Here is a 25,089-nt window from a genome sequence, read left to right as displayed (position 1 = left end):
CACATGCTGTGGACGACGCAGTGGGCTTATCGCTTCAGATTTCAGAAAGTGCTAACACGCCAGTTTCTGTGAGCAGAGCGTCTTTTTCGAGGTCATGCACGTGCGTGTGCACAGACATTAACTTGACATGACGCCTGCATCGTAGGAGTACATGTGTAGTGTTTATTGCTTTGTTATCAAGTTAGATAGCCAGCTCCACAACCACAATTGACTTTGCACCGGCATTACCCCTGCATAAGGTGCTTAGACCTGGCATGGTTCTGTGGTAGAATACCTGACTGCCGCGCAGAATGCTTATGTTCGATTCCTGCTGGGATCCTAATTTTTATTTTTTGCATTTGTCGAGTCAACGCTCCAATGTCGGTTTTTCTTAGTGCTCTCGCATTTAAATTACCAATGTCTGTTCTCACGGTTCCTGGGTAGATATAAACGGGCAATCACCTGTGGCGCATACCTGCACATGGTAAATGGGTATATGCCACATGTGTCTGGAGGGAAGGGTTTGACGACGTACGCGACAGGATTTTGATGTTATTCATGTCATGACCTGACAGTCATATTTGTCAAATCCTCTTACCCTCCCATGCCAATTTTGGTCTACACCAAGTTTAGGAGATGATCAGGAGAGCGCCGAGACATAGGCTGCTCGGCATCTATGTCTCAGACAGGCGTCTACAGACAGACAGACAGACAGACAGACAGACTGGGCAGGGCAGGGCAGAAAGAAAAGAAAGAAAGAAACGGTCAAAGGGCCTGAGATTCGCTAAGAAATGCTTCGCATTTAAAATGTGTAGTAAGCCATCTGAGGCATTTATAAAGGTGCTAACCTACACCTTTGTTTGTGCTGCAGTGGATGTGCTGGTGGCTGAGATGTCTTTGCGGGTGTCCGTGCCCTACCTGCTGGCCCTGGCACACTTCTTCTGCGACGCACTGCCACCATACAGCAATGTGGACCTGCAACTAGGTACACCTGGGAGGCTGCCCTCGAGTGGTCACCACTACTGGATCATCGGGGCCCATTGTCTGGGCCTCTCCTGCTCGCTGGTCCTCCAGAAGCCTGAGATTATCTTCTTTGCCGACCCTAGGGACCATGGCAGCCAAGTGATCGCCCTCAAGGTGCCTGCGTAACTTGTGCACAACTCACACTAGTACGAATGCTGAGTAACAGTTTGCTGGGCGATGCAAGCATGATTTTCAGAGGGCGCAATTGTATGAATACTTGTGCAGGTGCGTGCTTTATTATTGACAAATATCGTACAGGTGCTGCACTTTCACATCAGTGCTGGCAGCACTGTCTCTGACAAGAAAATGTGGTGTTGGTAGTCCACTGTGCAAATGCATTTGTGCAGAGCTAGATACAAAATAGTTATTGGCACCTTTCGATGCCATGATATGCTGCACTCTGTGGCAGCCTCGATACTCAGAGTAGTTTAATACAACCACGGGTTCAGGCTTAGTGAGCCACAGAGCCGCGTCCACCGTCGCCTACTCACGTGTTGCGTGCCACTCCGCGCGCGCTCAGCTAGCAAAGGTATCGAGCGTCACGCGGCAAAAAACAGTGTTTGATCTAACATACACACGAACACTTTATTTGCCTTTGGCCGCACCCCAACACACAGCACAACGTCCGCTCCTGGGACACGGGGAAGCAAAGGGCTTCCCGCGCGAACGGTACACCAAGGGGACACCGCGAGCACATCGCAGCTGGCAATGACGAGCTTTGACACACCGCTGGGGAAAAGGTCCCTCGCGGCAATGCTGCGGACTCTCACTATCACCACTGGGCCTGGTCGATAGAGGTAAGGCAAATCTCCGTGCGCATCGGCCTCCGGCAAGTGTGGCTCGGCGTAGTACGACCCCGCACGAGCACTAGGCGCCGCTCTCTGGCTTAACTTACCGAACTGGAGCTAACCCAATGGTAAGCATGCCCTCCAAGGATGCTGAGGCACCCAGGCAGGCTACAGTTTGACAATTCCCAAAGGGGACGTTGGAAGGAAACACGTGCTTACACAGCGCCGCCCGAGGACAGAGAGAGGGTCCCGGTGCACTCGTGGCTCGGTCATGCCAAATCTCGCGTCTCCGAAACCGCGAGCAGCGCCACTACGAGAACTGGCGCGTGGCGAAAGATGGCGCCACTTGCCGTCACGGGAGAATGGGAGAAAGAAGGGATTAACAGAATGGCAAAATGCCCGCACAGAGGCTTCGGGCACGCCTCGGATCCCCCACAATTCACAGCATAGAATAGCACCATGCTATGCTTCAATTTGATACAGCATCTTTACAACTTTATTTTCAGAGCTTCAAGATCCAGCAGCAATCAAAGTGAGCATTGATCTCTAAGCAAGTGCAGATGCTGACTAACGTGCATTCCTTAACACTTTCCTGTCCGCACCTATACCCATTGATTGCCTGCTATCAATGGTTTTCAACTTAAAATTCTGGCGTGTTACAAGCGCTTATGGGCAGCTAAAGTTATCCATAGTATCAAACAAGCGCTATTTTTCTAGTTTCACTGTCTCATTTACTTTTTCTGCAGCAGAGAGAGCTTTGAACTGCCTTTTAAGTCGAGAGGGCTGAACGATCTTAGCTTCAAAAATGGCGTCAACATCGCTCGCACCTGCCTCTCGGAAACAGCAAATTTCGGCAGATTCTAACGAGTCTGATTCATAATTTTTTTTCGGTGGCAGCAGCGAACACGCGGAAGATAATTTTGACTCATCGGACAGCAGCACAGGCAACAAAAGTGTGTCAAACAGCCGCAGAACATCAACAGGTATCCGCCGGTAACTTTTGTTTTGATCTCCGAACTGAGTGGTCGTGGCTGCGCTCCGTTGTAAAGATATCAGGCGTGTTCAAAAAGTTACAGCTTTTAGCTGCAGGGTGTCAATTCCGTTTGGGTGGGACCGCTTCCGGGCGTCTGCTCAACGAGTGGAGTTTAGGGCAAGAAGGCGACCTGCAGTGGACCTTGCCATTGCGTTCTCTAGAGCTGTGCGGCATTTTGTCTAACCCGTCGATTAGTTGGTGCTGTTCTTTGTCTAAGAAATAATCACCAATATGTGAGACACAACTAAAACTAATGGATATGCATGAATGAATACTCTTGAGCCAAAAATAAAACAGAAAATGAATGTTTTCTGCAAGACATGCTGCGCAAACCTGTGGTTCACCGCATCACGTTATTGCATTGCACAGTGGCGCTGTAGCCACTTGGGCTAACGTCTTCTTTTGTATCTAAATAACAGCTGCAGATAGAATGCTTATATTTTGAATGATATTGGAATGACATTTTTGGTGAAAACGTATATTTTGCAATTTTTTTGTGTTTACTTGGTGCAAAGCAGCATTGATTTATTTACAGAGTTCTCGTTTTTGTTAAAAATTTTCCTATTAAAGTTTTTTTTTCCCCAAATTTTTTTAGCAATGTTTGTTTATATTTATTGCCATTAGAAAGCGCATTCCTTGTTCTGCAGATTAGGGCCATATATTATAGTGTCAATAATTTTGTGTGGCAGTAGAAAAATTGTTTACTAGAGTTCCCAAAAATGGCCTATTTTCCTGCGGCCGTCTTGGTTTCAGCTTTCTATCTCAGGAACAGTTCCGTATTTTATTATGAAATTTTGTGAGCTCAATGAGAAAATTTATAACTTTCACTTTTTATAATTTGGACCCTGTAGCCTTTCTTACTTTTTTGTATTTGCGTTCTCAATTTTAGGCTGGAGTGTAAATTTAAGTGTACCTTTTCTTTTTTTCTTTTTTTTTGTTTAATTTCGAGAGTTTACCCAACGGCATACATAGTTACATATAGAGATAGAGGCCGGCTTCCGCTATATACATCAACAATGCTCTATGGTAGGGCCCATAGAGACACAAATCATAATCCAGTGGTCTTGTCGGATGAAGGCCCACTGTTCTCAGGTAGCGCCGCCGTATCTGATTCAAGCCAGGGCATATCCACAACAGGTGCTTGATTGTAGCCGCAGACGTTTCAGTGGTACAGGATGGGCAAGTATCCCCAAATGGTCCATGCAGATGTTGTGGCCAGGCATATGTGACCGACGGAGTAAGTGCCGCCCCCACACGAAGTCTCCGCAACACCACCTCCTCCTGGCGGGTAAGCCCGCCTGGGAGGTTTGAACCACACGGGGGAATTAAATCTCGTGTGGTGCGGCGGAGAATCTCCTTGCGGTGGAGGAACTCACCCCAGGGATCACTCGGGAAAGGCGCTTCTAGAGTACGTGGCAGCTCCGTGTGGGTGGCGGAGTCAGCTTGTACGTGAGCAGAAATTGTGTCCCGTGGTATCTACTGTATCCTTATATGGCCAGGCGTCTGTGCAGTTATACGCTGTATATCGCCTGCGAAAGTGTGCGCGTTATATACCTTGCGGAGCTCCTTTATGGCTGATGTACCTTTTCTCAAAAGCTAAAAACATTATGACCGTCAACTTTGGCATGCTAATTCCCTATAGTAGTGGCATTGGCCCCTAGCTATAAGAACAGGTTACTACATTTATGTCACAAAAAAAAAAATACTCCTGACTTTTCACGTTCCAAAAGATAGGCTTTTCGTTAAATTTTTTTTCTTAAACATAACTCGCGCACTTTCTCATAGTATTAGGTTCAGTCTATTCGGAAGAGATTCAGCTGTAATCTGAGAAAATTTCAGCTCAATCGTTCGGGCAGTTTTCTAGAAAAGGTACATAAAGTTTGGAAAATTCTCAAAAACTCATCGTGAGAAAAACGTGTTTTTATGTTTAAAAGCACGTGTGGAAAGTGCCCACAACATAAACCAACGATTACACTACAAAAGCATTCCTGGCGGGAAAATTTGCAATCAAAACCTGTGAAAATTGTTATAAATGAATCTGTTTATAACTGTTCTAGGCATATTTGTTATAAAGAAATTCATATACAGTAGAACCCCGCTGTTACGTTCCTCACTGCTGCGTTTTCCCGGCTGTTACGTCGTTTTCCGCCGGTCCCGGCATAGCTCCCATAGGATACAATGTATTGGGAACCCCGCTGTTACGTCGTAACTGTCGGACCGTTTCCGTATGATACGTCGCGAAGTGCACTCGGAGCCGACCAAGTGACTATTAAAGAGAGCGGCCATGGTGCATTTTCACGCAGCTTGGCCTCGTTTGACCGTAATATTAGCCGCATGAGAGGCGCAAGCAACAGAATCTTTCAATTGATGCAAACAAAAGCATGGCCTTCGAGATTCAAATTGCAAAGATGGCGTCTATGATGTAACTGCTCGCGAAAGCAAGGCCTTCGAGATTGGCATTTACTATTGACAAAAGCATCGCCTTTGAGATTTGTATTGCACAAATATGGCGTGTATGACGTAATTGCTTGCGAAAGCAAGGCCTTCGAGATTGGCATTCACTTCTGCCATCGCGTTGGCGTAGACTCATCATCATCGTTATTTGTCGGAGAACGGGAGGAGTTCTAGCTGGTTGGAGCTCGCATGGTCGTGCGTGCGGTTCGCAGTCGGACTCGCCGCGCCGGTCGTGATTGCGTGTGCTTAGTTCTTTCATACCTACAGCTGTTGGTGTTAGAAAAATCACATACGTTGATTACATTTCTGTGGATGAGGCCGTCCTAAGCTCCGCGTTTCTATCCGAAGACTAGATCGCGGCTGAGCGCGCCAATTTTCGTGCTGCTCGTAAGAATTGAAATAAAATTCTGTACCACTAAATATTTTGCCGTTTTTCCTGTTTTTCGGCTCTTACGTTTCCCGTCTCTTACGTTTATTTCCTACGGTCCCTTCAAAAACGTATCACCGGGGTTCTACTGTACGCAGAAAGAATGATGCAAAAGAACATGTCAACAAACGCTAGCATCCATCAGGAGGTGCAGCTTTGGGCGCCATTTTTAAATGACTTAGAGCACTCCTACACGGTTGCCAATGCACAGTTTCACTCCACAAGAGTGTGTGTTATTTTTTAGTGATGAAATCGAAAAATCACTCTTTTGGTCCATCTAACCCACTTTACCTCCCTAAAGGGACACTAAAGGCAAATATCCACTCGGCATTCACTTTTGAAATATTCCAGAAACTTTGATAGGCTTGTTTCTTGCTAAGGAAATGCTTACCGTATATACTCGTGTATAACCCACCCCTGTGTATAGCCCACGCCGCCCACTTTCGGACGCAAAAATTGGGAAGAAAAAACAAAAAAAAAAAGCTAGAATGTATCAAAACTATGGCCTCTGAGATTGCGCACAGCGGCAGGCTTGCTGCTGCACCCCAATCTTGGAGGCCATGTAAAAAACGCACCTAGTCCCACAAAGTGCTACAAGATGATGCCAGTTTGGCCACTTGCCGCACACCATTATCATCATCGTTAAGCAACACGATGTTACTGCTGCTTTTCCGGTTTTTGCGGTTCCCGCCTCGCCCAGCACCATTTAGCCTTTGTTATCCGGTACGCTGTTGGGGAGTGTGTGGACTGCTTGCGGAGTCTGTTTTGTTGCGTGTGCTGCGTCACTGTAGCATCGTTTGGCAGACTGCATGCTTTTGAACGTGAACAAATGGAAGCAATGGGCAAGCACAGACAATCCTGCACTGCAGGCTTCGAACATCAAGTGGCAAAATATGCTGAGGAACACGGTAAACGAGAGGCCGGGCGCAAGTTCAATGTCGATGATAAGTGTGTTCGCTGCTGGAGTATGCAAATGCAAGCGCTCGCCGAGGCTACCCGAGCCCGGAAGGCGTTCCGTGGGAAACAATGCAAGTTCCCAAAACTTGAAGAAGACCTCTTCGCGTACATTTGCACTACTAGGAGCAACGGCTTCGCAGTGTGTACAGAAATGATCCGCATGAAAGCAATCGCTTTCACTCGGCACATGAACATTCGGCCTGCGTGCTTCAAAGTAAGTCGACGATGGTTTCAACGTTTCATGAAGCGGCACCAACTCTCTATCCGCCGTTGAACAACGTTGTGCCAGGAGCTGTCAGCCTAATACAAGGACCAAATAATGACATATCATTGCTTTGTCAACGTGCTTCAGGAAGCGCACGGGTCAGCATTGCTTATCTTTCACAGATAAGCAATGCTGACCAGACCCTGTCTGGTTCAGTGCTCCTGAAAATTGCACAGTGGAGTCCAAAGGGGCAAAAAGTGTCTCCGTACGCACCACTGGCGCCGAACGGCAAAGGTGTACAGCCAATGAAAGGAAGCTTCCACCCTAAGTTGTTTTTAAAAGAAAGACAATGCGCAAGAAAGAAGTTCCCCCAGGGTATCATAGTGCAGGAAAAGGGCTGGATGTTCGACGCATTGGTCATAGATTGGCTAAAAACAGTGTGGCAGAACCGACCAGGAGTCCTGCTACGCTGCAAAACCCGTCTGGAGTTTGACAGCTTTAGAGGGCACCTAGCCAACCGAGTGAAGGCTCAGCTGGCCGACTGCCAAGCGGGCTTGGCCGTGATTCCAGGAGGCCTGACTAGCGTGTTGCAACCGCTCGATGTTTGCATAAACCGGCCGTTCGTGATGGAATTTCGGCAGTGCTCCACCGAGTGGATGGCCTCAGGTAACCACGAAACAACTCTCACAGGTCGGCTGAAGTGAGCGTCTCTTCGGCAAGTGTGTGTTTGGATCGTGCACGCGTGGCATTCGTTGTCAGTGGAGACCATTGCAAAGAGCTTTAAGGTCATGGGGCTATCAAACGTGATGGATGGCATAGAGGACGATCAGCTCTGGGAGTGCACTGATGAGGTGAGCTCATCCAACAATGGTGAGAGTGCCGATGAGCTGAGCTCGTCCGACAGTGATTAGACATTGAATAGTGAAATAAAACGTTCATATTTGTCACCAGTTTTCGAATTATCTAAGACAGTAGTCGCAGTGGCACTACATTGTGTTAATGTAGCGCTATAGGCCCGATTCGTGTATAACACACACCCGAGCAAGATTTGATGGAAAAAAGTACGGCTTGTACATGAGTATATACAGTAGTTGGAAAAAAAAATTGCATTTTAGTGGTCCGCATACTGATAGCACAGTTCAACACCCGTCTCCAGACTTGTGATGTAAGCATTCCCAAAGCTGTCTTTTGCGGGCTATACACAAGCACTCTCTGTTCTCTGGCAACGCTGCACGTGCACAGGAAATGCACACATGAATACTTCCTGTTATGCTTGCATTCTAATGCAGTGTTTTCTGTGGATAGAATTGCACTCAGACCTCATTATAACAGTCGCATCTGACACGAAAATAAGTTCGTTATATTAAAAAAGTCACAGTTTCGCCGCAAGGGCGAAGCAATGAATGCGGTAGCAAGAAACTAATGCTATACGAAGTGAGGCTCGCCAATGGATACTCTCAGTTTGAACAGTGCTCCTGTTGCAAAGGCGGCCGAAGCAGCGAGGGAAACTAGCGTGCTTCAAGTGTCGAGCTGTGACACTTGATAGTTCGCGCTCATCGTCTGTTTGTTTGTTTAGCGGCGTCCCTTGAGCTCGAGTGACTTTCGTACGCTCCGTAACATGAGCGCGGACACCATGGTGAAAGCTTGAAACAACCCTCTTCCCTTCACCACGTGAAAACCGCGCGAGCAGACAGCGGAAGGGCAAGGTTCTCCCTGCGCAAATATAAGAAGCGAGCGAGCTCGCCGACGACTTTTAAATGCGCCCGTCGTGCTCCTAGTGCCATCTCGCTGGTAATGAAGAAACGCTTATAAGCGCCGGCCGTCTCTGAGTGAGTCCAGCGGTAAAGGGTGTGTATATAACGCTCGCCGTTAGCTACGTGGAGGATCTGCGTTTCGTGGCGTAGCGGTTAGCGCCACTCGCTGCGGAGCAAGAGGTCCCTCGTTCGATTCCGCGCTTCGGAAGCATTTTTCTGAATTATTTTTCTTTGGGGCTTTTATATATATATACATACTTACACATATACTGTGCATCACAGCGACGGCAAAATCCAGCCGAGACTGTCCATATAATTGCTATCGCAATAAAATCCGTTATAAACGTATATTTGTAACACTGCATCTATTGCAAGACCAGCCTTCATTTACTTCGCTATAACCAATAATTCGTTATATCCATGTTCGTTATGTCGAGGTTTGAGTGTACTAACAAAACGCCAGGGGTGTGACAGCTGCGCATATTGCGCATTTTTAATATGGCCGCGTGTCTTATGTTTCATGAGTTGAAGCTACACCCCCCAAGACTGTCAGTAACGCTCAGCGCAAACCGCGCCACATTGTTAGCGAAGCTTCCCAATCATTGTAGATCGTTTTGTTAAGATTGCGCGCCGCACGCGAATGTTCCAGCTTTGTCGAGAGATAACGCCGCCACCAGCGATATCGCTGGAAAGTTCGATAGCGCCTGTATAAAAGCCGACATGCTTGACCGCTTGTCAGTTGATCGATGGTCGACACTCTGTTCGACGCTATCAGTGTATTGCTGTAGTTTGACCTTCAGTTTCCCAGCCACAAGTTCGGCCAAATAAAGTTTCATCTCGGACGTGCTGACTGCTGTCTTCGTCGACGTCACGACCACATCACATCTGGTAGAGGTGCTGCTTCATGATCCGGACGCCACCGCGGAGCGCTGACCCAAGCCCAAGCCGCGAAGAAGACGACTCTAAGGTCAACCCGGATCCTCGAACCAGCCGCCGGCAGAAGGGACTACAACCAGAGTACGGGCTCCTTCCCGAAAACGCCAGGCAGCCGAAGGCCGTCACATCTACCGCCGAGACAATGACAGACCCCCTGCCACCTACAACGGTAGTGATGCAACAGCCAAGGGAGCGACCAACTTTCCGTGGATCGTCGTTTGAAGACCCGGAGAGCTGGCTGGAGACGTATGAGCGAGTCGCCGCCTTCAACCACTGGGACACTGAAGAGAAGCTGTGCCACGTCTACTTCTACTTAGAAGACGCCGCGAAGACGTGGTTCGAAAACCATGAATCAAGCCTTCAATCCTGGGACCTCTTTCGGACGATGTTCCTCAATACCTTCGCGAGCATCGTCCGCAAGGAAAAGGCCGCTGCTTTGCTGGAGACCCGGGTGCAGCTGCCAAACGAAAACGTCACCATCTTCACGGAAGAGATGACTCGACTTTTCCGTCAGGTCGACGCTGCGATGGCGGAAGACAAAAAAGTTCGCCTGCTCATGCGGGGCGTCAAAAAAGAACTTTTCGCGGGACTTGTCCGCAACCCGCCCACGACGGTCGCCGAATTCCTTACCGAGGCTACGACTATTGAAACGACACTGGACATGCGGACGAAACAGTACACCGCTCACCGCTGTCTGCAACCTATTCCGAAGTGCACTCACTAGCCACCGACGACTTGCGCGAAACCTTCCGAGCGATCGTGCGGGAGGAGTTGAGCAAGCTGTTACGTTCGCCGCAGCCTCAAGTGGATTCGATCGCAGACATTGTCCGGGAGGAAATCAAAGAGTCACTGGGTGTTCCTCGGCCGGCACCGCCGCAGCTTCAAGCAATGAGTTATGCTGCTGCAGCCCGACGCAACGCCCCCCTCCTCACCCGCGTCAAGACGCCGCGCCGCCCCAGCAGTTCCGCTGCCAGGCACCACCGCCGCCACCACCGACGCCATACCGCCCGCCAACCGGCCAGCGATACACGCCGAGGAAGACCGACGTTTGGCGTGCCCCCGACCATCGTCCACTCTGCTACCACTGCGGAGAAGCCGGCCACACCTACCGCCGCTGCCAGTATCGACGGATGGGACTGCGCGGGTTCGCCATCGACGCGCCGCGTCCACAGCAGGGTGAACGACCACGTGACATCGCCGACTATCTGGCAGGAGCGCAGTGGACCCCCCGAGGACCTTCCCGATCGCCGTCGCCAGGCCGCTACACCTCTCCCCAACGCCGCCAGTACACTGGCCCATTCCGGGGCCTGTCGCCTAGCCCGTATCTGGAAAACTAAGGGCAGCAACTGATGGAGGTGCGGTTGCTGTACGACGAAACATCGAAGATCCTCCGCCGCCTACGACGACGCCATGACGAAACCTTGAAGACCCGACGCGAACCAGACAGAGCCCTGACGACGAAGCCTCGCGGACCGAAGTGGACCTGACAACGCAACGGGGACGCAGCGGAACAAACCGACGTAGCCGTGACCCGACGCCACGACCTAACTGCAATGCAAGACGACGAACTAGCGACCTCGACGTCCTTATCGACGGCCACAGCGTCACAGCTCTCGTCGACACCGGAGCTGACTATTCTGTCATCAGTGGACCGTTCGCCGTGAAGCTGAAGAAAGTTAGGACAGCCTGGGAAGGCCCCGAAATCCGGACAGCTGGAGGTCATCTAGTAACACCGGAGGGAATCTGCACAGCGAGACTCACCATTAACAACCGGATTTATCCCGCGAACTTCGTACTCCTGCGGCGTTGTTTGAGAGAGGTCATTCTTGGTATGGACTTCTTAAGCCTTCATGGTGCAGTCATCGATCTGAGATCCAAGTCGATAACACTATCCGCAGAAAAAGCACTACCGCCGTACATGCCGGCAGAAAAACACGCCTTGAATGTGCTGGAAGACCAGGTCACCATTCCCCTCGCTCCAGCGTCATCATTTCCGTCGGCACCCAGAAATCAGCAGACCTGGAAGGTGTCGTCGAGGGCGATCAGCACCTGCTTCTGAACCGTCAGATTTGCGTCGCAAGAGGCATAGCCGAGCTGCGCGATGGCAAAGGAAAGGTAGTGCTGACAAACTTCAGCCACTAATATAGGCACCTAAACATTGGTACGACGGTCGCCTACGTCGACGAATTCATGGACGCCAGCAATTCTTTCACCTTCTTCGATGCTACCGAACCTGCTTCGAAGGATCGAGATCCCCAAACAGATTTCGACGTCAACCCGAGCCTCCCGAAGCACAAGCAAGACCAGGTTCAAGCCCTGCTCCTGCAATTCAAGGACTGCTTTTCGTCGTCGTCAAGAATTCGACAGACCCCAGTCGCGAAACATCGCATCATAACAGAAGAAGGTGCCTGACCAATCCGTCAGAGCCCGTACCGAGTTTCGACACGAGAACGCGAGGCCGTTAAGAAACAGGTCGACGAAATGCTACGCGACGACATCATCCAGCCGTCGAAGAGTCCGTGGGCATCCCCCTTGGTGCTAGTGAAGAAGAAGGATGGAACTCTACGTTTTTGCGTCGATTATCGTCGCCTGAACAAAGTGACTAAGAAGGACGTGTATCCCCTTCCCCGGATAGATGACGCCCTGGATCGATTACACAACGCAAAGTACTTTTCGTCGATGGACCTGAAGACCGGTTACTGGCAAATCGAAGTCGACGAGAGAGACCGAGAAAGGACTGCCTTTATAACACCAGACGGCCTGTTCGAGTTCAAGGTCATGCCCTTTGGTCTTTGCTCGGCACCTGCGACATTTCAACGCGTTATGGATACAGTACTGGCCGGCTTGAAGTGGCAGACGTGCCTCGTGTACTTGGACGACGTCGTTGTGTTTTCCTCAAACTTCGACGAACACCTTCGGCGCCTTGAAGCTGTACTTCAAGCAGTCAGGACCTTCGGACTCACCCTGAAGCCTGAAAAGTGCCGCTTCGCGTACGAGAAGCTCTCGTTTTTGGGTCACGTGATCTGCAAAGATGGTGTTCGCCCGGACCCGCGCAAAACAGCTGCAATCGCTGCCTTCCCGCCACCCTCCGATAAGAAGGCCGTACGCCGTTTTCTCGGCCTGTGCGCCTACTACAGACGCTTCGTCAAGGAATTTTCACGAATAGCCGAGCCACTAACGCACCTCACGAAGACCGACGTGCCATTCAAGTGGGAAACGGCGCAAATCGAAGCATTTCAAGAACTTAAACGACGCCTTCAGATGCCTCTGATACTGGCGCATTTCAACGAAGACGCCGATACGGAAATCCACACCGACGCAAGATGCATAGGACTCGGCGCCGTCCTCGTGCGGAAGACTGACGGGCTGGAAAGTGTCATCAGTTATGCTAGCCGGTCGCTATCAAAGGCAGAAATCAACTATTCCACAACAGAAAAGGAGTGCCTGGCCATCATCTGGGCTACATCGAAGTTTCGCCCCTATCTCTACGGCCGGCCCTTTAAAGTTGTGAGCGACCACCACGCCTTGTGTTGGCTAGCTAACTTGAAGGATCCTTGAGGTCGCCTCGCACGGTGGAGCTTACGACTGCAAGAATTCGACATTACCGTCGTGTACAAGTCGGACGAAAACACTCTGACGCCGACTGCCTGTCTCATGCCCCCGTCGACGCGCCGCCGCAAGACGACGACTGCTTCCTCGAAACTATAAGTGCCGATGACTTCGCCGAAAGGCAACGAGCAGATGCGGAACTTGGGGGCCTTATGGAGTACCTCGAGTGCAAGACCGCCGATGTTCCGAAGGTATTCAAGCAAGGACTGCCGTCGTTTTTCTTGCGGAATGGCGTTCTCCTGAAGAACTTCTCGCCACTTCGAGTCGACTACCTTCTTGTCGTGCCCTCATCATTGCGACCAGAAGTCCTCCAGGCCCTACACGACGACCCAACGGCTGGACACCTCGGTGTTTCCCGCACGCTCGCCAGAATACAGGAAAAATACTACTGGCCACCCCTTGCTGCCGACGTCACCCACTACGTTAAGACTTGCTGAGATTGCCAGCGACGGAAGACACCGCCGACTAGGCCAGCGGGACTTCTGCAGCCAATCGAACCACCTCACCGGCCGTTCCCAACGTCGACTTCCGGCAACAAGTGGATCGTCGTAGCAACTCACTACCTCACCCGCTACGCCGAGACAAAGGCCTTGCCCAAAGGCAGTGCGGCCGAGGTAGCCAAGTTCTTCGTGGAGAACATCGTATTGCGTCATGGCGCCCCAGAGGTCCTCATCACAGACAGAGGTACCGCCTTTACTGCGGACCTCACTCAGGCGATCTTCAAATACAGCGAGACGAGCCACCGTCGCACCACCGCCTACCACCCGCAGACCAATGGCTTCACTGAGCGTCGAAATAAGACCATCGCCGACATGCTGGCCATGTACGTCGACGTTGAGCACAAGATGTGGGACGCCGTCCTTCCGTACGTGACCTTCGCTTACAACACGGCCGTCCAAGAAACGACGCAGATGACGCCGTACAAGTTGGTCTACGGAAGGAGCCCGGCAACGACGCTCGACGCCATGCTACCGAACGTCACCGACGAAGAAAATCTCGACGCCGCCGCTTACTTACAACGTGATGAAGAAGCTCGACAGCTCGCCCGCCTGCGCATCAAGACCCAGCAGAACACGGACAGCCGTCGCTACAATCTTCGACGACGCTTCGTGGAGTACCAGCCTGGCGACCGTGTCTGGGTCTGGACACCAATACGACGACGCGGACTGAGCGAGAAGCTTCTGCGTCGATACTTCGGACCGTACAGGGTACTTCGACGTCTCGGCGCACTCGACTACGAGGTTGTCCCCGATGGCATCACGAACTCTCAGAGGCGCCGAGCTCGACCCGAGGTCGTGCATGTGGTGCGCCTTAAACCGTACTATGCACGTTAACGCACCAGAGGACTGTAATATTTGCTTTCTTTATTAGTTTTCTTTAGTATTGCATGTATTCATGTTCTGTTTTTAAGCATCGGGACGATGCTTTTTCAGAGGGGGGCATTGCCGCGTGTCTTATGTTTCATGAGTTGAAGCTACACCCCCCAAGACTGTCAGCAACGCTCAGCGCAAACTGCGCCACATTGTTCGCGAAGCTTCCCGATCATTGTAGATCGTTTTGTTAAGATTGCGCGCCGCACGCGAATGTTCCAGCTTTGTCGAGAGATAACGCCGCCACCAGTGATATCGCTGGAAAGTTCGATAGTGCCTGTATAAAAGCCGACACGCTTGACCGCTTGTCAGTTGGTCGACGGTCGACGCTCTGTTCGACGCTATCACTGTATTGCTGTAGTTTGACCTTCAGTTTCCCGGCCACAAGTTCGGCCAAATAAACAGTTTCATCTCGGATGTGCTGACTGCTGTCTTCGTCGACGTCACAACCACGTGACAATATGATTTCGTTTTCCTGTGCCAAGGTGCTCCAAAAGCATAAAAATCGTAAAAATTGTGCCAGACTACTCCAAAACAGCCTCAAAAGCAAGAATTTTGATGCCCACGTGAGCTTCAATGGGGAAAAAGGCTGAATTGACTCATGATGTTCCAAGCAGGGCCAGGAATACCAAGAAAATAAGACATTCGCAGAACACATAGACGCACCCTAGCTTGTTTCTTCTGTGCACCTTTCTAATGAAGGTTCCCATGGTACCACCACAATCTCCTCTGGACTGTTGTAAGTATGCCATGCCCCGAGCGTGCTGCTTCTTCTACTCGATGGGCTGTGTGTTCTGGGGATATACTGTTGCTTAGTGAAAACTACTGAGTGGCATGGTGGCATGTGTATCGGGGTTGACTCTCAGGTTCTTTGTTGTGTGTAGCGTGTGCCTCCAGTCGCTGCGGTTTTTGTGTCGATGCGGCTGCGTGTGGTCACCTTCATACACGTTTGCCATGGGCAAGCGCCTTGTTCTGTCAACGCGGCGTCAACTAGCTTCCAGCATTCGACGCGTCTCTGCGATGCTCTAGTGCATGGGTTCTCAAACTGGGTTCCGCGGAAGCAACGTGTAGGACATCTTAGGGCTCCGGAAGTGTCTAGAACGAGTGCAACCCGCTCCTGTTTTACCCCTATTATCAAGTAATTTATTTATTTAGACAAGCAAATTTGCATTGCATTTTGGACTTAGCGAAGCCATCGCGCGCCGCATCCGCACATCTGGTGTCTGCGGGTAGCGAGAGACCCACGTGGTAGCAACACTAAAGACTCCTCATCTATAGTCGGATACAACTTAAGTGTGCGGCACTTCATCCTCGAAGGTGGATGAACACAAGCCTGCACCAATGGGCGTGCACACCAGATCGACGTCATGGGCCGGACGGCCGGTGACCCCGCCTTCGGTGAACATTGTGCATGAGCGGGACTATTTCTTTCTTCGCGGAGGCGATTGACTGCTGCGCTTCGGTCGTTGGGGTCGGGCCTCTTCAGACTTCTTACGTTGTATCCGACTTTAGTGCGCACCATGAAACTTGCACAGATATGTGGACCCGTTGTGACAGAATGCACATAGCGCTGGTAATTCATGCTCGTGAGAGCGTATGAACCAGTTCGATCGACATTAACGGGCACCTCGGCGCTTTATTCGTGGCTCATGGCACGTCGGCGATCATGCGGCACAGTTTTCATGCACGGTGATTTGCCTCTGCTCTATTTTGGTTTTGTAATCAAAACACACAACGAGCACTTTGATACGCATAAGAGGCGTTGCTTCGTGCCGGCTCTGGGCTACACAAGCATTTAGGTTTAGCTTTACAACCGGTGTATCGGTCTACGGCTGTCTGGCTGTGCGACTGGCATGCCTCCTTTTTTGTTTTGCAATAAGTAAAACAGGGTTCTGTACTTCCAGTGCTTTGTTTGCGTTTAGGGTTGCCACCTTTTCTCGAAAAAAAACCTGGCCCTTCTGAGGGGGGGGCACAGGTGATTAAGTTAATGTTGAACAACAGATGTTATGTTAAGTTTGTGGCTTGCAGTGCCATTTGATGTAACATTGCTTTCCTTGAGTGAAATAAGCTTAATGTACATGTACACAAAACATAACACTGAGCTAACCAAATAGTCTAATTGCTGGTATAAAAATACCAGGGACTGGAATGACGCTTGTACGTGAGGTTTTGGTTATCACTTTAATTGTACTGCCCTGAAGAGGAACCACACATATTTCTTCCATAAAAAGCTCTTCTTTGCATCTGAATCCACCAGGCCAGTGACACTGTAGGCACAAACAGACGTTAAAATGTATACAGTGCATATGCTACAAAAAGTATCGGATATTCATATATACATACATGCGCAATAATGCTCTATTCCAATGATCACTACACTTGAGGGAATCTTAAAAAGGGGTTGACTAATAGCGTAAGGGTTTTGGTCATTAATGATAATATTATGCAAGCGGTGGCTGCGAGAGTGCCGATAGTAAACGAAGAGAACGACGGACACTGGCACGCTTGCGTTGAGTGGCCACTGACAGGCACTTGTGGCCGAGGCTCAGACAAGTAAAGATGTGTCCCTTGGTGTCTCAGCCTTGTCTCTAAGGGGTTCCGGGCCAGCCGCCGCCCCGAATCCCACAACTTGTTGCCGTAGTAGTCACCGCAGTAGTTCTTGAACTGACGCTTAAAAAATGCCCCATAAAATAAAAAATTGCCATTTTTATGACAAGAAAAAACGGCCATTGGTGGGAGGTCTTGGGTGCGGCCCAGTAACCAGCTCGCTGTTTAAGAAACCATACGGGCCGGCCTAAAACCAGACAGGTGGCAACCCTACTTGCGGGCGCTTTACGCGACTCGTGGAGCGGCGCGAGGGGGAGGAAGATTCGCATGTCTGTGTATTATCCGGAGTTCTACGTCAATGGTGATGGCCTTCGATATTAATGAAAAGAGAACAGGCCAATGTGGGCAGTGTTAATACCGCGTTATCATCAAACCCCGCCCCCCCCCGGCCTTCACTTTCAATTGTGTTCATGCGGAAGGAAAGGTTAGGGATTCCCCAAGGCCAGAACGTTTGAGAACCCTTGTTTTAGTGGTTTTGCATGAGAAGGCAGCAGCTGACTGATGCTTCGCATCAGTTCGCTGCAACAACGCTCGGCGTGGCAACGATGCTCACAACGATGCTACTCTCGCGCTACCATACGCGCATGTTTGACGGAATAGTTAATGCGGCGAGGTTTCTCGGCACCCGCGCTGCACTCGTGAAGGTGGTCCCGCACGGGGTGGCAGCGAACGGTGGCACAGCACGCTTTTGTTGTTGTTAATTAAAAGTGTGCAGTAATCATGACGCTCTGCCAAGCGCATGGCCGAGGAGATAGCCGAAGGCACTGATTGTGATGGTCTCCTGACAAAAAGTAACATTGACCTACAGGAAGCTCTTTAGCTTGAAAAGCTAAATAAGCAGACAAAGCAGATGTACAAAAGGCCAAAGCAGTACTATGCCAAATCATATCACTGAACTTAAGCAAAGGTCTACTGCTATGTAACTACAATTCTCATACCTGCCAAGTCTCCCGGATTACCCGGGAGACTCCCGGATTTTGAACGTTTCTCCCGGTTCTACGAGGTCATAGGAAAATCTCCCGGAAATCCAGTTTGCCCCGCGCGTCCAGTGCTTTGTCTGGTCACATGTGCAAAGTTGTCTGGCCACGTAGTAGAAAGGATTCTTCTTCTTTTTAACGATGGTAGAAAGGTTCAACTCAGTTTCATTGCGCATGAAGTAGCTGTGCACTTTGCGCCGCAGTGCTGCCAACGCAAACGTGTCATAGCGCTGCAGCCGCATCTTGCCTGTGATGCGTACATATAAGTGCATAAAAAAATTACACCATCTCCCGCTAAAGGGGACCATGAGGCGATGCGAAGCCGGGGCACTTGCACGATCGCGTTCCGTTGGCGTTCGTTGGGCATGCTACCGACCTCGCGTCGTGGAACGCGAAGAGGGACGCTACGCGCGTCGTATCTTCCATCTAGCCTGGCCGTTGATTCTCACAGGGCGAGCGGGGAACGCGGTCGACAGGCGGGCGAGACGGGGGCAGCGTAGGAGAGGAGAGAGAAGGGGAGGGGACGCGCATTCGCTCGAGCTCATTGCGGCGTTGCGCAGAGAGAATTTTGGCATGTCTAGCCCGCGTTTCAGAGGAAGAGTGGAAAGGGGGAGGGGAGAGGGGTATGGGAGAGGGGGAGGGGAGATAGAAAGTGGAGAGGGGAAGGGGATAGGGAAAGTGGAGAGGGAAAGTGGAGAGAGGAAGGGGAGAGGGTGAGTGGAGAGGAGGTGTGTGGAGAGGGTATGCGCATGCGCAGTAAGGGTGGTCACGCCGCACACCACCACCACCGGATTGAGCTCGGCCTTATTAAGATACTTCGCATCTAAAAGGTGCGCTCTGTTTTCGCTAGGAGAGAGCGCTCGCAAGAATTATGGCGCCAACACAAGCTCGTGATGCAGGTGGCTGCTGTTTGATGTCGTGACGCGAGGTGGGACGTTCCGCGTACAGATGCGCAACACGCAATTTAAAAATTGATCCTAAGTGTGTTATAGGTTATATCAGCCGTTAATATTTCTTAGATGATGCGTTTTTGTATACACAAATCTATCCCACAAGTTATCTCGCCTTCAAAATTTTGTCACTACTGCTTTAAGTGGACAGCCCAACACTTAAAGGGGCCCTCCAACACTATTCAACCCCCCATTTTTTACTTGCGGGTTGCGTAGACTGATGGCTGGGGATAATTTTAGCATAAGTTTAAGCACCGATATCAAATTATTTAGTATTTTAATCACGCGTTGAAGTCGCTACATCGCTGCTGACCGCATCAGCGCGTAGTGGCGCTTGCCAGAACTATTGCGGGCGGAAATGACGAAGATGGGCGCTGGCCTATGATTGGATAAATGTAACGTTAGAAGTAATAACGGCGTTGCATCAAAGTTGAGATTACTATTGTGTTTCGTTTTTCTTTTCTGTGCTTTTTCAATGAACTCCAAATAGCCGCCGTCGCAACAAAAAATATCACTACAACCACAAAGTACGACAGAGGCGCCGGTTGCCATTTCGCCTCTGGTTGCTCTGGCTTTCTTTTTTTTGCCTGCGCCGGTCGGATGTCCATATGAAACGCTTGCCCCTCTTCCTTCTTTTTGCGTCTGTATGTTTGCGAGCTGCCTCTTTCCGCATGTGCGGTAGGCTCATGATTGTTGTTGAAACGGTGCAAGTAATCCTCTTCGTTGAATTGTTGTCGCTGCATACTTGTAACTCGTCGGGCTGCTCACCGAACAACCCGCGTAGGGACGACCGTGTTTAACCGCCCATGCCGCTCCACAAATTCCCTTCTCAGAATGAGAAGAGGGAATGACATGGAATGTCGTTGTAAGGAACAGCAGACAAAGCCTCCCCAGCCTCGCTACGAAGCAGTAGCACCCGCTCAAGTTCTGACAAGTCAGGAGGAACCACGTTTGTTACTATGGCAACGACGTCAACAATACGTTGGAAAGGAGAAGCAACAATGGTGTGCGAGCTTCCCCTACGTAAGAGCTTTCAGCCCATTTCATTGGAGCGCCATCCGACGTCACAGCAGAGAGTGAAATGTGGTCACGTGACCCCGCGAAAATCGAGTTGAGGGCAGGCATTTTTTTTCTTGTATTTTGAATTTTCTAAATTGAATAACTTCGTACTGCGTGCCGCTATCGCTGCTGTTCTTGCTGCGCTAGCTCGTCCGTACTTCAGTCTACGCAATCCACGAGTAAAAAATGGGGGGTTGAAGAGTGTTAGAGGGCCCCTTTAAAAGGGTAGCCGTTAGCGATGTCTGTCGAGATAGTGCGTTCGCCAGCGCTCGCGACCGTCCCCGTCTCAACGGCGCCCCTTATGGTCCCTTGCCCGACGAAATAACTGGTAAGCAAGCGACGACAGGCCTCGCACGCGGAGCGATGTTATTGCATGTGCCCTTCGCGCGACGGTGACGGTCGGGTCGTTTCATCTCTGCTTCAACCGCGTTCGTCCCTTGCGCTAGCGCGCTTTTACTCGCACGTGAAACAGACGATGCGTAAGCGATGTTATCGGTTTGGACTCTGTACAGATTAGCGGCGACCGCAAAATCCCGCTGACAGTAGGCAGTTTTAGAATAGCGTACGCTAAGTTAGCGTTAGCGTTTGCGGCCCGCTATTTCCGTCACTTAACGGGAGCCCGCAAGCGGTTAGCGTACGACGCATGCGCAGTTGCGTGAAAAGCCAACGCAAAGGTTCAACTCAGTAGGCAGTTTTAGATTAGCGTACGCTAAGTTAGCGCTAGCGTTTGCGGCCCGCAATTTCCGTCACTTAACGGGAGCCCGGAAGCGGTTAGCGCACGACGCATGTGCAGTTGCGCGAGAAGCCAACGCACAGCTTTGCGCACGCTATTGTAAAACTGCCTAATGTCCGTATATTTGCTAACGCAGTACCCCCCCCCCCCCTCCCCCCCGCGGTCGGCATACTTTATACCCCGCTCTCCCGCGGTCGACATATTTTATAACCCCCCCCCCCCGCTGAGTAAATCTCCCGGATTCCGTTTCTCCAAACTTGGCAGGTATGAATTCTTGTGCAATCAATTTTTTTTTAATTGTTGATAAGTGTTATGCTTTTCTGTATCTTTTTTAATGTTTGCCATGAACCTAAGTTTCCAGAACCTTTTATCAATTATGTCACATGTTTGATACACAGGCTACATAGGTCGCGTGGTATGTAAAAGGTAGTGTAGTTCATACCTGGGGATAATCTTTTAAAAAGATTTCTCCAAAGGCTGTTTCAGTGTTATGTGAATTCTAAACCAATTAAAATATGTATACTTGTCCCCCCAAGTTGCTACAAATTTGTTTTTTCAAGCTTCTAGGATGATAATCATACTGGCAAGTTTTTGCAGCACGCAAACATCTGTTTTGCATCGCAAACGTCCTAGGACAACATATTAAATGCCGCCAACTTCTCCAAATCAAGAATCTTCTGCTCTAAAATCGTAATTTTGCTGCTCCAAAAACTGCTCCCAGTTCAGTTTCAGCCATCTCACCCCTGAAACGCTTGTGGTGTCGTGCTTTCAACTTTTTGGAGCAGCCTATGCCTCATAATTATCAATGCTGGTAAAACGTGGCTGTGTGTGCAACGTCTCCACCCACTGTCGATCACACGTGCAGTACAAACGCAGGCTGTATGGCAGGTAACGAGCTACTCGCAGAAGGCGCCTGACGACTCTGTTGTCTTCGAGGCATGTAGAGGGAAGGTTCATGAAGCCAGATACGGTAATGGCATGCAGCCCTTCCTATCAATACAGCTTTGCTTTTAAATGCGAAGCATTTCTTAGCGAACTAAAGGCACCTTGACTGTTTCTATCTGTCTGTCTCTCTGTCTGTCTGTGTGTCTGTCTGTCTGTCTGTGTGTCTGTCTATGTATGTATGTTTGTATGTATGTATGTATGTATGTAGCCGCTAGTGTGGGTGTTCTCGTGCTCGTCTTCTTAACTTGACACATACCGAAATTTGCAGTGGGAGCACATTAGTGTATGATGAACGCGATGAACAGGTCATTATATGAATTGCATGAGATACTTGTCGTGTATGCCATGAAACCCTTTCCTTCAGTCATGCGTGGCACATGCCCATATACCATGGTCCATGGAATGTGGGTATGAGCCACAGGTGATTCAGAGTTTATCAACCCAGGGACAGCGATAACAGACATTAAAAAATCTTTACGTGATTGTGTTATGGAGCTTGTGTGGCAGAAAATGTGGGGCAGGCGTCGGCAACGTTGTCAGTGCAAAAAATATCAAGCGACTAAAAGATTGAAAATCACTGCTAGAGCCCAACCGAACCCAGACATTCTGCGTGGCAGTCAAGTATTCATCCACAGAGCTATGCCAGTGCTGGAAACTGCTTACAAAAAAAGACCCTATAATGGCGTCATATTGGGGCAACGTCAACTGTGGTTGCAGTATTCGCTATCGGCGTTAGTAACAATGTAATAAACATTACATATTGTCACGGGGTCGCGACGTTGACGAAGGAAGCAAACGGTGTGTCTAAGATGAAACTCTTTATTTGGCCGAACTTGTGGCCGGGAAACGGAAAGTCATACTACAAGCAATACATACTGTGCACTGATAGCAGCGAACAGAGCGTCGGCCGTCAATGAGTCTGATGAGCAGTAAGGCGCGTTGGTATTTATACATGCGGCATCAAAGGTTCTAGCATTATCACTCGCACTTGCAAAAGCGCTCGAAAAAAATTTGACTATTCGCGTCTTGCGCGTAATCTTAACAGAGTGATCTGAGAAAGTTGTGAAGCTTCACGAACATTGCGGCACGGTCTGTACCAAGCGTTGCTAACAGCTTTTGTGGGCAAAACTCGAATACATAAAATTAATGCAAGGAACGGGCATGGCAATATTAACTCTTATGCCTCGCCAAGCTATGGTCAACCATTGCTCAACCTGGAGCAATACCGCAAAAACTGCTTCTTATGATGTGCACATCATAGCACCATAGCGTGCAGTTAATTTCGATAAAACTGACATCAGTGCTCTATGATGAGTCCCGATGTCACGTCGGACCGTATGTTACCTTTTGGCCGTCAGTGTAGTCGACGTGCCTGGCAAGCCCTCAATCAATGCCATAACCGGGGGAGGGGCAAGCCACTTCCCCCCCCCCCCCTTACTCCTCTCTAAATTGTTGTTTCCTTGAAATAGGTGCTTTCGTGAAACAGTCAAAACCTTAAGCAAGTGCTTCCCTCACCCCTACTGCCCCATAAAGATTCCTTGCTACGGGCTTGCCCATTCTAAAAAGACAGGGCGTGCAAACACGGACACAAGAAAGAAGTCAGGACACCACAAACGCCGACTAACAACTGAAGAGATGCACAACGGCTGAAAAGAAAGAAGGCACGAAAACTTATCTGCGCATGCCCATGCAACAGGCGAACCTATCAATCCGGCACGCGTGGCGGTCTACGTGGAAGATAACTGTTAAGACATTTGATTTCATCTTTATGCAAGTTAATCGACGGTTGGCTCACGCATGCACTACCAATATTCTCGATATGCCATGCTTCAATCACCAGGCGCGTTTCTTCATTTCTATGCCGGTACAAAACTGCGCATTCATCAAATTTTGGCGTGCACTTACAATCTCGACAACGTAAAGATAGATTAGAAGGTGAGCCTCCTGTTAGCGATCTCTTATGTTCCAACAATCTCTGGTTGATGCATCGGCCCGTCTGTCCTATGTAGAAGCGGCCGCAGCTGAAAGGAATCTTATACACCACACTCGTACGGCAATCAGTGAATTTGTTGGTGTGTTTTACGAAACAAATATCGGTCCGCTTCTTGTCTTTTACTCCCTCATTCTTCCTCTGCACAGCGGCACAAATCTTACCTAGCTTATTGGCAGCCGTGAAAACAACATTTACGCCGTATCTACTTCCTACTTTCTTTAGCCTGTGAGATACGCGATGAATGTACGGTATACCTACGACACGTTTCTTCCTATTGCTTTCTGCAACCATGCTCGGACGAAACGCGCCTGATGATTGAAGCATGGCATATCGAGAATAGTGGTAGTGCATGTGTGAGCCAGCCGTCGATTAACTTGCATAAAGATGAAATCAAATGCCTTAACAGTTATCTTCCACGTAGACCGCCACGCGTGCCGGATTGATAGGTTCGCCTGTTGCATGGGCATGCGCGGATACGTTTTTGTGCCTTCTTTCTTTTCAGCCGTTGTGCGTCTCTTCAGTTGTTAGTCGGCGTTTGTGGTGTCCTGACTTCTTTCTTGTGTCCGTGTTTGCACGCCCTGTCTTTTTAGAATGAATACTTACCAACTAGCTCAGCTCTCTGTTATTCTGGGCTTGCCTGTGGTATGCCCATAATTACACAAAACGGCCCAACTCGCGGCGCTTGACTCACACCAATGAAAAAAAATTAGGTATAGGCCACTAATCGTCTACTGCTTTGCATGACATCGACTCCCAGAATGAGTGGGATCTGTCGAATGTTTTTTAAAACCTTGAAACTGTTTCTTTATTCTTCCCTTACATGGGCATGCAGCATCCTTACAAGACCAACGGAACAGTGCTGCTGCGGTGAAGGAGTGAATGGCGCAATATTTGATTGTAGAAGACGTGGTCGTCTCGTAATCCTCTGCACAAAAATGCAGTGAGCGTAAGAGTAAGAGTAGATTTTTTTGTTGTTCATCCTACAGAAGTGCGGCACTTAGACACTACGAGCATAGGAGTTCCCTCTGTGGCGCCTTTTGAAAAGTCGTTGATATTATTGCGGCAGATTCTCCTGGTGAAGTGGTGCAAGTGATTCTGACATTCGAAGGCATGACATGTACGTGGCATTTTCTCTAAATTGCATTTAGAGCGAGTTTCACGAGACAGCAATGCCTGCACAGCAATATGCAATAATGAAAGTACCCTTGAGACGCCAGCGGAGCAGAGTCCACCAAAAGCAAAACGACCCGCGTCACCAATGGTAACGTCAAGAAGTTCTTTTTTCTACGA

At 49.7% G+C, this 25,089-nt stretch overlaps 1 protein-coding gene across 1 annotated transcript in view; it reads left to right on the top strand.

The window, feature by feature from the left end:
* LOC119397704 (intermembrane lipid transfer protein VPS13A) overlaps window positions 1-25,089 on the top strand; it is a 1,038,245-nt gene that overhangs the window by 337,395 nt on the left and 675,761 nt on the right. Inside the window, exon 36 of the mRNA XM_037665124.2 lies at window positions 851-1,116. Within this exon, the coding sequence (XP_037521052.1) occupies window positions 851-1,116 (266 nt within the window). The remainder of the gene's footprint in view (window positions 1-850; window positions 1,117-25,089) is intronic.

This window comes from Rhipicephalus sanguineus, chromosome 6 (assembly GCF_013339695.2).
Source record: "Rhipicephalus sanguineus isolate Rsan-2018 chromosome 6, BIME_Rsan_1.4, whole genome shotgun sequence".
Lineage (NCBI taxonomy): Eukaryota > Metazoa > Arthropoda > Arachnida > Ixodida > Ixodidae > Rhipicephalus > Rhipicephalus sanguineus.
The sequence above is the reverse complement of the archived record's forward strand: the minus strand, read 5'-3'. Positions and strand labels throughout refer to the sequence as shown.